Below are 14,901 nucleotides of genomic sequence, written 5' to 3' on the forward strand. Positions count from 1 at the left end.
TTCAGCCCATCATCGACCCGAGGCGCACTCCCTCACCCTATCCCGTGACCCCAATCCACCTAACCTACACATTGTTTGGACTGTGGGAGGAAACGGGAGCACCCGGAGGAAACCCACGCAGACACAGGGAGAACATGCAAACTCCACAGAGACCGTCACCCAAAGCTGGAATTTAACCCAGGTCCCCGGCGCTGAGAGCCAGCAGTGCTAACTGCTGTGCTGATAAATTTGCTAATGTATTAAACACCTGTTGAAAATCCCTATAGAAAACATTAACTGCACTGCCCTCAATCATCCTCTGTTATCTCACCAAAAGTAGCAGATTAAGTTTCCCAAGCACGATCTGCTCTGAACAAATCCAAGCTGGCTCTTCTTTATCAGTCCCTACTCGCCCAAGTATCTTTAACTGTTCCATGGATTAATATCTCTAATGGCTTCCTCGATGCAAATGACTATTTCACAGCCCTTAAGATGAGATGCTAAGTTCATCCTTCTCCCCATTTTGAACAAGGGTAGCATCACAAATGCTTGGAAAGGTAAACCTCTGGTTATTATAATTATTGTGTCTCTGTAAGGTACCTGAGGAAGCCTCTAGTCGATCCAACTTGCTGACCAACCAGTCTAGATTATCAGAAAATAGAGCACAGTTTCTGCGATTGCCACGGATGAGGGAAGCTATTCAAAGAGAAAGGTGTCACAATAAAACTGATAAAGCAAAGGGAACACACAGTTATATTATGCTGATAACAAAGTAACTATCTCAAGATACTTCACAGAAGTAGTAACTGTCTGAAAATGCTTTACAGAAGGCGCACTTAAAAGAGAAGACACTGAACCACGTGGAACCTGGAAGAGGAGGTAACGAAGCTTAAAGCTGAGAAGTCCAGAAAAGCAACCCCAGGGAATGAAGGCGATACGGCTGAAAGTTTCATCGCCAATTGTGAAGTCAAGGGAGCATTAATGCTTACAAGGCCAAAATCAGATGAATTGAAGGAAATGTGAAGGTTTCAAGCAGGGTGATCCAATCATGAAACAATTTCAAGATGAGGGCAGGCTGTTTAAATCCATTTAGCTGAAGGGCGGGTCAGGCAGTGTAAATCAGCCAGGACAGAAATGATGGGCAAATAGAACTTGGTGCATGGTAGGATATAGGCAGCTGTGTTTTGAAGGAGTTGGACAGAGGCCCGGCCAGCATTTTTATCGCCTGTCCCCAACTGGCCTCGAGAAGGTAGTACTGGACAGCCTTGCTGAACTGCTGCCGCCCACGTGGTGTGGGTACACTCACAGTGCTGTTAGAGAAGGTATTGATCCAGCAACAGCGAAGGAATGATGAGATTGGTTCAAGTCAGTCCGGTGAGTGGCTTGGAGGGGAACTTGCAGGTGGTGTTGTTCCCATGCATCTGCTGCCCTCGTCACCCCAGGCTTTCAAAGGGGGCTTGACAAGATGCTGCAGTGCATCATGTAGATGATACACATTGCTGCACATCATTGGTGAAGAGAGTGGGTGTTGGAGGCGGTGGATGGGGTGCCAATAAAGCTGTTTTGTCCTGGATGCTGGCGAGCTTTTTGAGTGTTGTTGGAGTTGCAACTGAAGAATCTTGTGAGGTGGATAAGAAATTAAATGAAAATCGCTTATTGTCACACGTAGGCTTCAGTGAAGTTACTGTGAAAAGCCCCTCGTCGCCACATTCGGCCGCCTGTCCGGGGAGGCTGGTACGGGAATTGAACCGTGCTGCTGGCCTGCTTGAAAAGCCAGCGATTTAGCTCAGTGAGCTAAACCAGCCCCTAGAAAGCAGTCATAGAGATGAAAAAAACGTGCATGAAGATTCCAGCAGTGGAACTGAATCGACGATGATGTGGAGATGCCGGCGTTGGACTGGGGTGAGCACAGTAAGAAGTCTTACAGCACCAGGTTAAAGTCCTCAGGTGAAGGAAGGAGCAGCGCTCCGAAAACTCGTGTTTGAAACAAACCTGTTGGACTTTAACCTGGTGTTGTAAGACTTCTTACTGAATCGATGATATCAGAGGAATAAGTAAGTAATCTTGATGATGTATAGGACATGCAGTTTGAAATGCAATTGAAAGTCAAACAGAATGCAAAGTTGCACAGCTTGAGTGGTCTACAATTAGCAGTGACATACAAATGGAGCAAGGGAACGGAGAGACAAGTAGATTATGCAAGGACAGGGATGAATCATAAATAAAGACAAAATGCTTGAAGTAGTCAGAAGGCCAAGCAGCATCTGTGGGAAGAAAGAGTTAGTGGGTGGAAATTTCCCCCAAAAAATAGCAAAGTGTCAGGTTCTGACTGGAAACCAGCACGTTTCTCGAAACACAGACAAGTTTTCTGACCCGATCTTCTGACATTCCTGTCAAATCAAGACAAAATCGGGGACGTATTTTGCACTGTGGCTGTGGCAGGGCGGGGCCTGATTGAGCCAGCAAGCCTGGTTTCACAGAGATGGGGACGCTATCTTTAAAGGGCGCCCCAATCTGTGAAAGAAAGAAATTCCCTCCCCCAACCCAAACGAAAGAACCCACCCCCTCCCACGGAAGTATCGAAAGACACTCATTACCCCCCTCCCCAAAACCTCTGTGATGTAATTGGTGCGCATCCCTCTTCCTCCCCGCCCTCCCCAATCACACGCAAAAGGGTATCCTCCATTGCCCACTGGAGGAAGGTTAGCCCCCTGGCAGTGCCCACCTCGACCCAGGGACCTCCAGGCACCTTCGCACCCCCGGCGTGGTCATTACCACTGGTTTTTGTTTTCTAAAACCAGCAGCAATGCTGGTCAGCGTGAAGTCACGGTGCCGGGGGAGAAGAAGGGTATTACACGGGGCCAAAGCTATGGCATAAAGACGTTTAATTATACTTCAACTGATATAAATTCATGCAAATCAGTTCACATCCTGATTACGTCACCGGTGGGGTGCAGGGAGGTCTTAAACTGATACCCCAGGAGCCCTTCTGTGAGATTTAGCGGCCATGACAGGGTTTTGTGTGTGTGGCTAATGGATCTTGTCATAATATGAACCCATGCACATCATGAGGCAAGAACAGGCAGTGACAGACACCCAGGTGAGCCAATCACCAGACAGAACACCAGAGGGGGGCTTCCAACTATAAAACACACGAGGCATCAGCACTCTGCCTCTTTCCACTGGTGACAACTGTAGTGACAGTCAGGGTGTACCTTCTTCACGTGGATCAGAGCTAGCCTGGTCTAGATAGTTAATGTTAGCTTACTTAGAGTAGTAGAGATTCAACCCACAGGTAGCTGTGTGCTTCATTACTGAAGTTCAATAAATCTTATTGAACCAACGCCCAAGCTTGGTGCATGCTTGATCATTTCACTGCATCGTGTTGCAGTCCGTGTTACCCCAGGGTGAATAACATGACAGATCTGATAAATCCTGTCCAATGTATCCCTTCATTTTGCTATTGTAGCAGGGAAACATCTTGTTGCTGAATCTGTTGGGAAATGAAACTATACACTGTGTCAGCAGGCTGAATGGCTTAAATAACATACAGCAATGATTCAACAAGGTTACTGTGACAGCAACCTTCTGCCCCGTGATCTCTCCGATTGAAAAGGTTAAAGGTGCTATGTCATGGCAACAGCCAAGCTCCCCTCCTTGTTACAAACCATCATTGCCGCCATTCCTTCACTATCACTGAAATAATATGCTGGAATTTGTCAGGGAGTGACACCATTTTAGTTGCAGTATTTCACAGCAAAAGCCCACCATCACCTTCCCAACCAGGGAACTAAAATTGGTCAATAAATAAATATCACCCAACAAACAAATAAAAAGAGAGTTCTGGGGGTGGGAGGGGGTGATGTCACTGGGCACGTAATCCAGAGATCCAGGTTAAATCCTTAAATGCCCTGGGATAGGTTTCAATCCTACAAGGTTGCTGGTGGGATTAGAATTCAATTAATAAATCTGGAATTAAAAGGAAATCTTGGTAATAGTGACCATGAAACATTGTCATTTGGCATGCAAAGGCATCTGGTCTAAATGAGACTCCAGACCCACAGCAACTTGGCACATTCTTAAATGGCCTCTGAAATGGCCCAGAAAGCTATTCATAGATTATCATAGAATTTACAGTAACCCTGGAAAGTACTTGCGACTAAAGTCAGTGGGCTTGTGCCAAAATTGAGAAAAAACTGCCCCACGGATGAGTCGAGCAACAGCCTGACAATCGTACTTATGGTATCAGACCTTACGGACAACATCACAGGTACCACAACCACCGTCCCTGGGTAGGTCCGGTCCACTGGCAGGACAGACATACCAAAGGTGGCAGCACAGTGGTATACAGTTGGGAAGGGTTGCCCTCAGCCTCAACTCTGGACTCCATGAAGTCGCATGGCGTCAGATACGACACGGTCGAGGGAACATCATGCTGGTTACACCCAACCTCGTGCCCCCACCCTCCCTCACTTATCCAAACCAGGTAAAAGCGGTCATTATTTATTATAACAGGATACAATTAGGCCAGGGATTTACTTCTACCAGGTAACAGTGGTATGACGACATATTACGGCAATTGTGTTACTGTCATCAGCAATTCTGTTTTTCTGAAGAACGTGCTTAAACTCCATACCAAGTAGCTCATAAAAGAAATTAACAACTTCTTTCCAGCATTCAGCCGCTTCCTCTCCTGCGAATTCGGAGAAATGAGCTGCGCTGTTGTACATATTCAGTCGATCAATGGAATCCAACACCAACTGGATCATGCCCTGGAATAGACGAAGTACAGTTATTAAAAATGATCACATTTTCTATCAAATCAAAGCTTGCTTCTTTAGCTTTGGAGTTGGTGCATCATGCAAGGTGCTACAGACAGCAAAGTACAGCATGGAGATCTGTGGCACCAGACCGCTCCTTCTTTTGTGCATCGTCCACATTTCTTTTTTTTTTCTTGTTTTTAAAATTTAGAGTGCCCAATTATTTTATCCAACCCCAACTCCTGGACAGAGGGAACCTGGAACCAATTAAGGGGCAATTTGTAACGTGGCCAATTCACCTACCCTGCACATCTTTGGGTTGTGGGGGAAAAACAATGCAGACACGGGGAGAATGTGCAAACTCCACACGGGCATTGACCCAGGGCCGGGATTCGAATCCAGGTCCTTGGCGCCGTGAGGCAGCAACGCTTAACCACTGCGCCACCGTGCTGCCCCGTGCACATTTCTGATGGCTGAATGGAAAGGGAGTGAAAGCTCCTGCTTAAAAGCCGGCAGGCATTTTGCATGAACATTGAAAAGGAACACTGTTCTTCTGCTTTCCAGCATCTGCAACATTTATGCTGGACACCAATATGATAGACATCCAGCATGTAAGGACCAAATGAACAGTAATGTGGAACTTCTGAGGTAATGTCTGATCGGTCATCTCTTAATTTTTCTCTCTTGGGTTGTCATGAGCCTTTGAGCCAATTATGCAGCATCACAAATGGCGCCAATGGATTTCCCATTGGTAATTCCCCTCCCAGAGGTGAGGCAGAAGAAAGGGGCCTACCAAAAGGATGTCAGTTAGGTTCAAGCTGCATGAAAGCAACATTACTCTCGCCGGTTGGCACCTTCACACTGCAGCAACGATCCGAGGTCACCTGAGCTCGATTAGATAGACAGAGCGATATTGATATACATTATAAAAAGGGGCAGCACGGTAGCATTGTGGATAGCACAATTGCTTCACAGCTCCAGGGTCCCAGGTTCGATTCCGGCTTGGGTCACTGTCTGTGCGGAGTCTGCACATCCTCCCCCGTGTGTGCATGGGTTTCCTCCGGTTTCCTCCCACAGTCCAAAGATGTGCAGGTTAGGTGGATTGGCCGTTATAAATTGCCCTTCGTGTCCAAAATTGCCCTTAGTGTTGGGTGAGGTTACTGGGTTATGGGGATAGGGTGGAGGTGATGACCTTGGGTAGGGTGCTTTTTCCAGGAGCTGGTGCAGACTCGATGGGCCGAATGGCCTCCTTCTGCACTGTAAATTCTATGATAAACATCTATGATAAGCATTTAGAACCTGGCTCAACTTCTACAATAAGACCAGTGAGTAATTCAATCCCTTTACCTGCACATAAATAAGTGAGGCTGGAATTGATATTCTTGAAATCAATGGAAAATAAATAGAGAGGTGTAGAGCAAGCTGCAAATTAGTTATTGTATATGTGACCCCAGTATATCTGAACAGAATCCAGTAATAAACTCAGGTAAATGCTCCAATCAGGAACTGTTGCAAATGCCAAAAGTGTTGCAAACATACAGAAGGTCAATGTCGGTTGAGAGAATAAACAATTCAGGTCTGGATCCGCTGGTAATTTAAAATAAAAATACCTTGCGCCTCGCATGCTACTACTGAAGACCAATTTCACCCCCTCCTCTTCCCCGATTCCAACATTTTGTCAACTTACCTCTTCCTGGAATAGATTCTGTCTGTTTTTCAGTGAGCGCAATTTAGTCTGTTTCTCTTCATGCGCAAGCTCTTCCTCGGGGTGCTGGAAGTAGCTGATCAAGTCTTGAAGACTCAACACCATCATATCAATCGGGAGGTTCACTGGAGCTGAAGATTTATTCTTCCCACTTAGCATGTCCAGGCCTCTTTGTTAAAGATATTAAAATTACTGTGAGCATGGGAGAATAATTTGAAAAAGCACAGTTCTATACACTCAATGGCTAATTAAGTGCCCCAGTGAGCGTATAGTTATCATGGTCACTGATGGAACCATCAATTCTACGGACACGTGCTTGTAGGATTAGAATAGCGGTTTTAATATACTTACAACAGAGCCAGCCTGTTAGCCGTTGAACTTTCGATGAACTGGCTGGCTGGCTGTGGCACGGATCTTTATACAGCAGCTCCAGGGGGAGTAGTTCTGGGCGGAGCCAAGGGGGAGCCCAGTACAAACTCTCGAGTACTCCCAGAGCTACTCCCCTGGTGGTCAGGTAGTGCAACTGCACTTACAATATCGGTACAGTACATATATACAATGGGAACAGAGTGACATTGGTAACTTATAATACCGTGTGAATCTCATTCACCACAGTCACAATTTAATCCAATTATCCCAAATTATGGTAGAGCAATGAAGACACAATTATTTCCTATGAGCTTTTTTTTCAATTCAGATAGTATTCGTATCAGAATCCTAGTGACTAGGAGATTTTGTTTTAATATTTTAGAAGGATCCATAAAAATTCCTACAGTGCGGGAGGCCATTCAGCCCATCGAGTGTGCACCAACCCTCTGAAAAGCACCCTACCTCGGCCGACTCCCCTGCCCTATCCGCTAAGCGACAATCATACCCCTGGACCAACAGACCAACCCTATCCCCCGCCTTATCCCCGTAACCACGCCTAACCTGCACATTTTTGGACACTAAGGGGCAATTTTGGCATGGCCAATCCATCTAACCCGCACATCTTTGGACTGCGGGAGGAAACCTACGCAGACACGGGGAGAAAGTGCAAACTCCACACAGACAGTCACCCAAGGCTGGAATCGAACCTGGGTCCCTGGAGCTGTGAGGCAGCAGTGCGAACCACTGTGCCGCCTATCTTTCAAATTTCACCATCTGCCGTCGGTTCGAACCCAGCTCCCTCAGCATTACCTGGGTCCCTGGATCACTATCCCAGTAATAATAGCACTACGTAATAATGCTGGCAATATTCCCCAGGTTTGGCAGCATCTTTAGAGAGAGAACTAGAGTTCACATTTCAGGTCTCACCTCAGAACTTGCCTATTCTCTTCAGAAATTCATCCAGTCCTTCTGCTGTAGGTTTCCAAAATACCCTGCATTTATTCAGATTTATAGTATCTGTAATACTTGATTTCCTGGTGTTACAAATGCCTCTTAACGGAGTCATTTTCTACAGCTTTTGCATTCCATAGCGACAAAGGCAGAAGAAAAATAGGCAATGATAAAATAAGTTCATAAGAAAAAGGAGGCTTCTTGAGTCAGTTTGCCATTCAACACGATCATGGCTAATTTGATTGTGGCCTTAACTCTACTTTCCTGCTATTCCCCATAACCTTCGACTCCCAGGTCAATCAAAAATCTGCCTAACTCCCCCTTGAATATATTCAATGACGCAGCCTCCAGTGCTTTCTGGTGAAGGGCATCCAAAGGCTAACGACCCTCCATCTTAAATGGGAGACCTCCTATTTTCAAATATGAAGCCCCTAGTTCTAGACTTGCCCACAGGGGAAACTTGCACCCAGCATCCATCCTGTCAAGTCCTCTCAGAATCCTATATGTTTCAATAAGATCTCATTCTCCTAAAATCCAATGGGTCTAGTCCCAACCTACTCAACCTTTCTTCATAAAACATTAGGGGGGGGGGGGAACACATACTTAATGAATTGGTTGAAGAGACCATTTGTGCTGTAGATCATTCGAGAAGCCTGGGATTCCTCTTGTTGTGAACGCGATAATGAAAGTGCATCATCCATGTGTCCTTCTTGATGTAGTATAGCCTAAGACAAAGTTTGTTTGAACAGTTATCCATTTCAGGAGTGAAAGGTTTTACTTGATCGTCTTTGATGACACATACAGGGGTAGAAACCTAATCTGGGGGTTGGCGCTGTGGCGCTAACAATTGCACACAAAGACTCGAGACATGTACAATCGAGGCTTTATTGCTGTGTGATGCTATTCCTCCGGCGGCAGCTGTAGAATAGGATCTGAGTGACTCACACGCATATTTATACACAAGCTCCCTGTGGGAGGAGCTAGCCGGCAGGGGCTTACCGGAGGAACCTGTATTACAGGTACATCCCCCTACTGCAAGTACACATATCTACAGTGGTTATATCACCACAGGAGCTAAGCAGGTAGCATCAAATCGGCGGCCACATGTACAGCTCCCATCTGATGCCCAGTTCGATTGACTTCAATAAAATTAAACATCATGACAGGGGTCTGCCATGACAAATATCTATCCTATTTTTAAAAATGAAGACTCGGTCTCTTCTGGAATTATAAACATTACAGAAGATGAAATGGCGAAGCTATTTTTAATAGGACTCAATGTCATTTGCTAAGTTGACATGAGTCTCAAATGTACATACATGCGTTTGATTATTCTGGATATGGAGAATCATCAGGACACTCACAAATACATAATAAAACTATACATAAACAATCCTTGTGTAGCAAAATTCATAGATTAGTTAAAGTTGCTATTAGGCAGGCAATTGCTAGCCAAACGCAGATGAAGAGAAGCAGGAGCAAGTTTTGTGTCAATAGCGAACAGACAACACGTAACTCAACCGGCAGCAGGGTAGCATGGTGGTTAGCGTCAAAGCTTCACAGCTCCAGGGTCCCAGGTTCGATTCCCGGCTGGGTCACTGTCTGTGCGGAGTCTGCACGTCCTCCCCGTGTGTGCGTGGGTTTCCTCCGGGTGCTCCGGTTTCCTCCCACAGTCCAAAGATGTGCGGGTTAGGTGGATTGGCCATGCTAAATTGCCCGTAGTGTCCTAAAAAGTAAGGTTAAGGAGGGGTTGTTGGGTTACGGGTATAGGGTGGATACGTGGGTTTGAGTAGGGTGATCATGGCTCGGCACAACATTGAGGGCCGAAGGGCCTGTTCTGTGCTGTACTGTTCTATGTTCTATGTAACCATGGTTCATGTTTCAAGGTGCAGCAATAATCCCTAGTTTTGAAAAAAATCTTTATTTATATACCACCACGTAACATAATAAATCAGCCCAAGGTACTTCGTAGGAGGTCAAAAGTAAAATGATTAAAATCGGAGATGCACAAGAGGCCAGAATTAGAGGAGTGCACACACCTACGAGGGTTGTGAGGCTGGAGGGGACAACTCGATAGGAAGGTGAAGGGTTGGAAATCAAGAAAGAGAACTTTAAAATCAAGACATGTTGGACTGATACCACTGCATTCAGGGAGCACAGGACTGATGGGGGAAAAACAGGACTTGCTACGAGATAAGAATGTGGGAAGTGGAACAATCAAGTGTAGAAGTAACAAAGGTGTGAATGAGGGTTTCAGCAGCAAATGAGCTGAGACGGGGCGAAGTTGGGTGATGTTACGGTGGAAATAGACGCTCTTAGTGATGGTATGAATGAGGTCGGAAGCTTATCCCAGGGTCAAAGGTGGCACCGAGGTTGCAAGCAGTGGTTTGTTGCCTGGAGAAAGGGATGGAGCTGAGGATCGGAGTTTGGAGCCTTTATGTATTATCGAATTTTGGGGTGTGATTTAACCAAATAGGAACTATGTCCCATAGCGAACGCGTTTAGTTGCGTGTTTCCCAGTGCTCGCAGCACCTAGAAACACAACACTATTTAATGTGACTCCGGTTAGATGCAGCCGAGACAGCACTTAATCCCGTTTCCTGCACGGAGGAGCCCCAGTCGCCGAAACGCCTCAGTGCAGGGGGAGATTTTTTTTAAATGCCGTCGTGAGCTCTCGAGCCCCCGACGCGACCCACAAGTCCTAACTCACTGTCAGGGGTCACCGGGCACTCATCCCACCCCGCCTGAGCACTGCCGCGCAAAGAGTGCCAGCTTGGCACCTTGGCAGTGCCAGACTGGCACCCTGGCAGTGCTACCTGGGCAGTGCCAGGGTGCCCAGGTGGCACCAGCAGTGCCAGGGTACCACCCTGCCCAGACGGTGTGCACCTTGGGGGGGCCTCCAATCCCCTGGGAGACCCTCATGGGTGCTGTTCAGTCTGGTCCACGTTAGTGCAGACCAGTTCGAAACGGCGCTTCCCCGAGGTCTCCAAGGAAAAGGGATAGGTCTCAACGCCTCGGTTACCCAAGGGAACTGGATATTAGAGTGTGATGAGCTGTCTCGCTTAATATGCAGATTTAACAAAATGTGATCCCGCCCACAATGGACAGGCCTCACATTGCGATGTGTCACAAGAGCCAACGTGACCTCACTTGGCTTGGCAAGCCGGCTAGATCCCGGGACGGGGGTCCCCCGTCGTTTACCGGCCATGTCACACCGCAGCACGCTACTTTGCAAGCCCACCGTGACCGGTGGATCGCGCCCACGATCTTATTTCAGTTCTAAATACCAACTGGCAAGAGCATGTACTTACTTTCCGCTTCAAGGGTCCCAAACGGACTGTTTTAGTATCAGCTGCTGCATAAGTCAACCAAAGTCCACTGCTCACGTGTTGCACAAAGCACATCGACTCACCATACTTGATCTCAGGGATTCCCATGCCTTCTATATCTCTTTTAGGACCTGCATCGATTTTATCCTAGGGGAGTAGAGAATTTATGTTCAGTCCCATTTCAGTGTACTGTACATTGAGCGATATAAATATACATATATATATATATAAAAGGCTGTCAACCTGAGAGTGATTGACTGTTCTTTTGTGTTCCTGATAATGGTTTGTACCATTCCAGAGCAGAAGGGAAAGGCTATTTCTTTTACAAATTCCATGTTAAGTGCAGCAAATTCCCCAGTATTATCAACGTTTATAGGAGTGGGAGAAGTAGCATTGTGTATTGATAGCCAAGATTGAAGAGGGTCACCAATTCACAATTTATCTGGCTTTGAGAAGGTAAACCAGAAGAATAACATTTAGCTGTTGTGACAACAAACTACTGCAAATCACTCAATCTGGATATGGGGCTCTCAGAGGATGCACTGCGCCATTAATACATATTTATTTTATGTCTACCTAGAAGTCCCATACATTCTTCGCAGTTCTGGCAGAGGAAATGAAAGAGAGAAAGATTGGAAGGAGGATATGCTCCTCTCGTTTTAACGTCATTAAAATGCATTCGCCCATTTATCAGTAAGCATCAGACCTAAGTTAGTACAGTTACCGGCCTATCACAAAATGGGGGAAGATGCTTCCACATCCATTAGCACTGTCTGCCCTATTCACCAAGAAAAATACGGGGAAATGGCTGAAGAGTCACAATTAAAAAAAAAAAAATTCATAGAGTACCCAATTATTTTTTCCAATTAAGGGGCAATTTAGCGTGGCCAATCCACCTAATCCACTGGGCAGCACGGTAGCATGGTGGTTAGCATTAATGCTTCACAGCTCCAGGGTCCCAGGTTCGATTCCCGGCTTGGGTCACTGTCTGTGCGGAGTCTGCACGTCCTCCCCGTGTGTGCGTGGGTTTCCTCTGGGTGCTCCGGTTTCCTCCCACAGTCCAAAGATGTGCAGGTTAGGTGGATTGGCCATGATAAATTGCCCTTAGTGTCCTAAAAAGTAAGGGGGGGGGGGGGGGGGGTTGTTGGGTTACGGGTATAGGGTGATCATTGCTCGGCACAACATCGAGGGCCGAAGGGCCTTCTATTCCATACCTCTAACCTGCACATCTTTGGGTTGTGGGGGTGAAACCCGCGCAGGCACTGGGAGAATGTGCAAACTCCACATGGACAGTGGTCCGGGGCCAGGATCGAACCTTGGACCTCGGCGCCGTGAGGCAGCCGTGCTAACCACTGCATCACTGTGCTGCCCTCAGCTACAATACTCAAGTGGAACTGAGGGGTACTAAGAAATTAGCACAAGCAGCAGAAAATAAAAGTTGTTGTGGAGCTATGAGGGACTGTTTGGGTGACAAAAAAGTAACAGAACAAGTTTGAAGTGGGAGAAGGTGAGAGATTGTGTAGTGTTAAAAATGGAGTGCCAGAATGAACGAGTAAACAAAAATAAGTTTGAGAGATCCCGCTTATGAGTATCTGGTCATTTTTAATTCTCCAAAAGAAGATTAATCTCATGTTTGACAAGAGATTGCAAATGACGCATTACCCTGGTTCAATTGGGCAACATGGTGGTACAGTGGTTAGCACTTTTGCTTCACAGCGCCTGGCACTGCTGCCTCACAGTGCCAGGGACCCAGATTCGAGTCCAGCCTTGGGTCACTGTCTGTGCGGAGTCTGCCCGTTCTCCCCGTGTCTGCGTGGGTTTCCTTCGGGTGCTCCGGTTTCCTCCCACAGTCCAAAGATGTGCAGGTTAGGTGGATTGACCATGCTAAATTGCCCTTAGTGTCCAAAAGGTTAGGTGGGGATGGGGTGGGGGCGTGGGTCTAGGTAGAGTGCTCTTTCAGAGGGCCAGTGCAGACTCGATGGGCTGAATGGCCTCCTTTTGAACAGTAGGGATTAGAGCAGCAGTACTTCTGGCCGATTATTCCCATTCCTTCCAACACCAGAGGCTCCACTCTCCTTTTGTGCCAATCCTCATCTATCCCACCCAAAATCAAGTCAATTAGCGAAAGACCATGACAACTTTCGAGTTTGAGCATCGATCAGAAAGTCGGACACAAATGAGCAGGTGGAATAAAAATAATTTCCCCCCCACGCCCCACAATTTGTTCTCACCTTTGAAATTCGGAAACAAAATGAGGTGATTTTGATATTTGATTTCTCTTGATCAAAAAGTAAAAGTCCTTTTTCCTCATCCAGGCCCAAGTATTTGCCTGTGGTAACATGACGAATACGGAAATACTGACCCCACTTCATATGGCCACCACTCCAGCTGTTGGGGGGGAAAAAGCATCAATTCTTCAGAAGTTGGACGAAAACCAACACCTCCACCAACACGGGTTGAAGGCAGCTGAAATTTACCAGTCATTTATTCATAATCTAGCTGCCTGTCAACAGCTTCTAAAGTTTCCATATTGCATTTGATACAAATACTCGATTCATTACAACGTATGAAACGTTGAACGCCCAAAGCTACGTCATAATCAGAATGAATGTACTACATAGGAGGGTTTAAAATTAACTCTGCAGTAATATTGCCATTTATGTAACCGGTACAGTAACATTGGCAAAACGGATTTATGATTCAGGGATAGTTGCGCTACTCGCTAAAAAAGGATGTTAATTCGACATCTTTAGATATTCAAGCATAGTCTTAGTAAGTGCACATAGTTTGTCAGAACAGCTTATACCTGGGTTATTATTTTTACAAATTGGGGCGCGAATAATATTTGTCAGCATTGTAATTTGCATTTCGACATTTCGACAAAATATTCAACTGGTCTAGAGTTAAATGAATGTTCTTCTGCTGCTTGTAACCATTCGATCACTATAATTGATCTTATTGGTCAAATAGTATGAAGTAGTTAACATTTTTCCAACGTAGGTTCAACATGTACCGTTGCCTAAAATTAACCTTCATGTTGCCATTATTTGAAGTTTATTAGTTACTGATTTAAAGATGTTTTAGCAGGCGTATTCTCTCATCTACAATTTGTAATATGAAACTTGAAAGGCTTCAAGAAAAAAAAAGGACATTTTTATAAATCTTTACTCCGTTGGTCACGACTTCACGATTTTGTTTTTGTCATAATTCTCTGATTATATGAACTACCTAGCTTAGGTTTTTCCCCTCAAATTATGTGGAACTGACACGGTCACTTCTGCAAACCAGGTCCAATCTCCTTACCTGATGCGCAACGGTTCCAGTCTCCATAAGGACCTTGCATGGCTGCACACTGCGCCCCCTTCATAGTGAACCAACCTAGAGGGTATGAAAAGGATATTAATTCAGTCTCCATAAGGACCTTGCTTGGCTGCACACTGCGCCCCCTTCATAGTGAACCAACCTAGAGGGTATGAAAAGGATATTAATTCAGTCTCCATAAGGACCTTGCTTGGCTGCACACTGCGCCCCCTTCATAGTGAACCAACCTAGAGGGTATGAAAAGGATATTAATTCAGAATATAAATTATTCATAATTCAAACAGTAATATGACTGACGAGGGATTTCAAAAAGACAACTCTTATTCATGGCTTGTTGAGTAGGTTTTGTTGATCTGATCGACAATCAATTATGAGAACTCCTTGCCTCACTTCAACTTAGTTCAGTGCATTTTCTTTGTCAGATATCTTAATACTTGTTGAAAAGTTTTATTTTTAGAAAAACATGGAAGCAAAATAAGGAACAAAA

The 14,901-nt window shown here is 45.7% G+C and overlaps 1 protein-coding gene across 1 annotated transcript in view; it reads right to left on the reverse strand.

Annotated features, from left to right (window-relative positions):
• LOC119957898 (ryanodine receptor 1-like) overlaps nucleotides 1–14,901 on the reverse strand; it is a 463,450-nt gene that overhangs the window by 352,213 nt on the left and 96,336 nt on the right. The window contains exons 10-16 of the mRNA XM_038786087.1: nucleotides 14,397–14,471; nucleotides 13,325–13,481; nucleotides 11,076–11,240; nucleotides 8,368–8,489; nucleotides 6,427–6,613; nucleotides 4,616–4,751; nucleotides 580–675 (exon numbers count right to left, since the gene is read on the reverse strand). Coding sequence (XP_038642015.1) covers nucleotides 580–675; nucleotides 4,616–4,751; nucleotides 6,427–6,613; nucleotides 8,368–8,489; nucleotides 11,076–11,240; nucleotides 13,325–13,481; nucleotides 14,397–14,471 — 938 coding nt within the window. The remainder of the gene's footprint in view (nucleotides 1–579; nucleotides 676–4,615; nucleotides 4,752–6,426; nucleotides 6,614–8,367; nucleotides 8,490–11,075; nucleotides 11,241–13,324; nucleotides 13,482–14,396; nucleotides 14,472–14,901) is intronic.

The sequence above is a fragment of the Scyliorhinus canicula genome, chromosome 27 (assembly GCF_902713615.1).
Source record: "Scyliorhinus canicula chromosome 27, sScyCan1.1, whole genome shotgun sequence".
Taxonomy (NCBI): domain Eukaryota; kingdom Metazoa; phylum Chordata; class Chondrichthyes; order Carcharhiniformes; family Scyliorhinidae; genus Scyliorhinus; species Scyliorhinus canicula.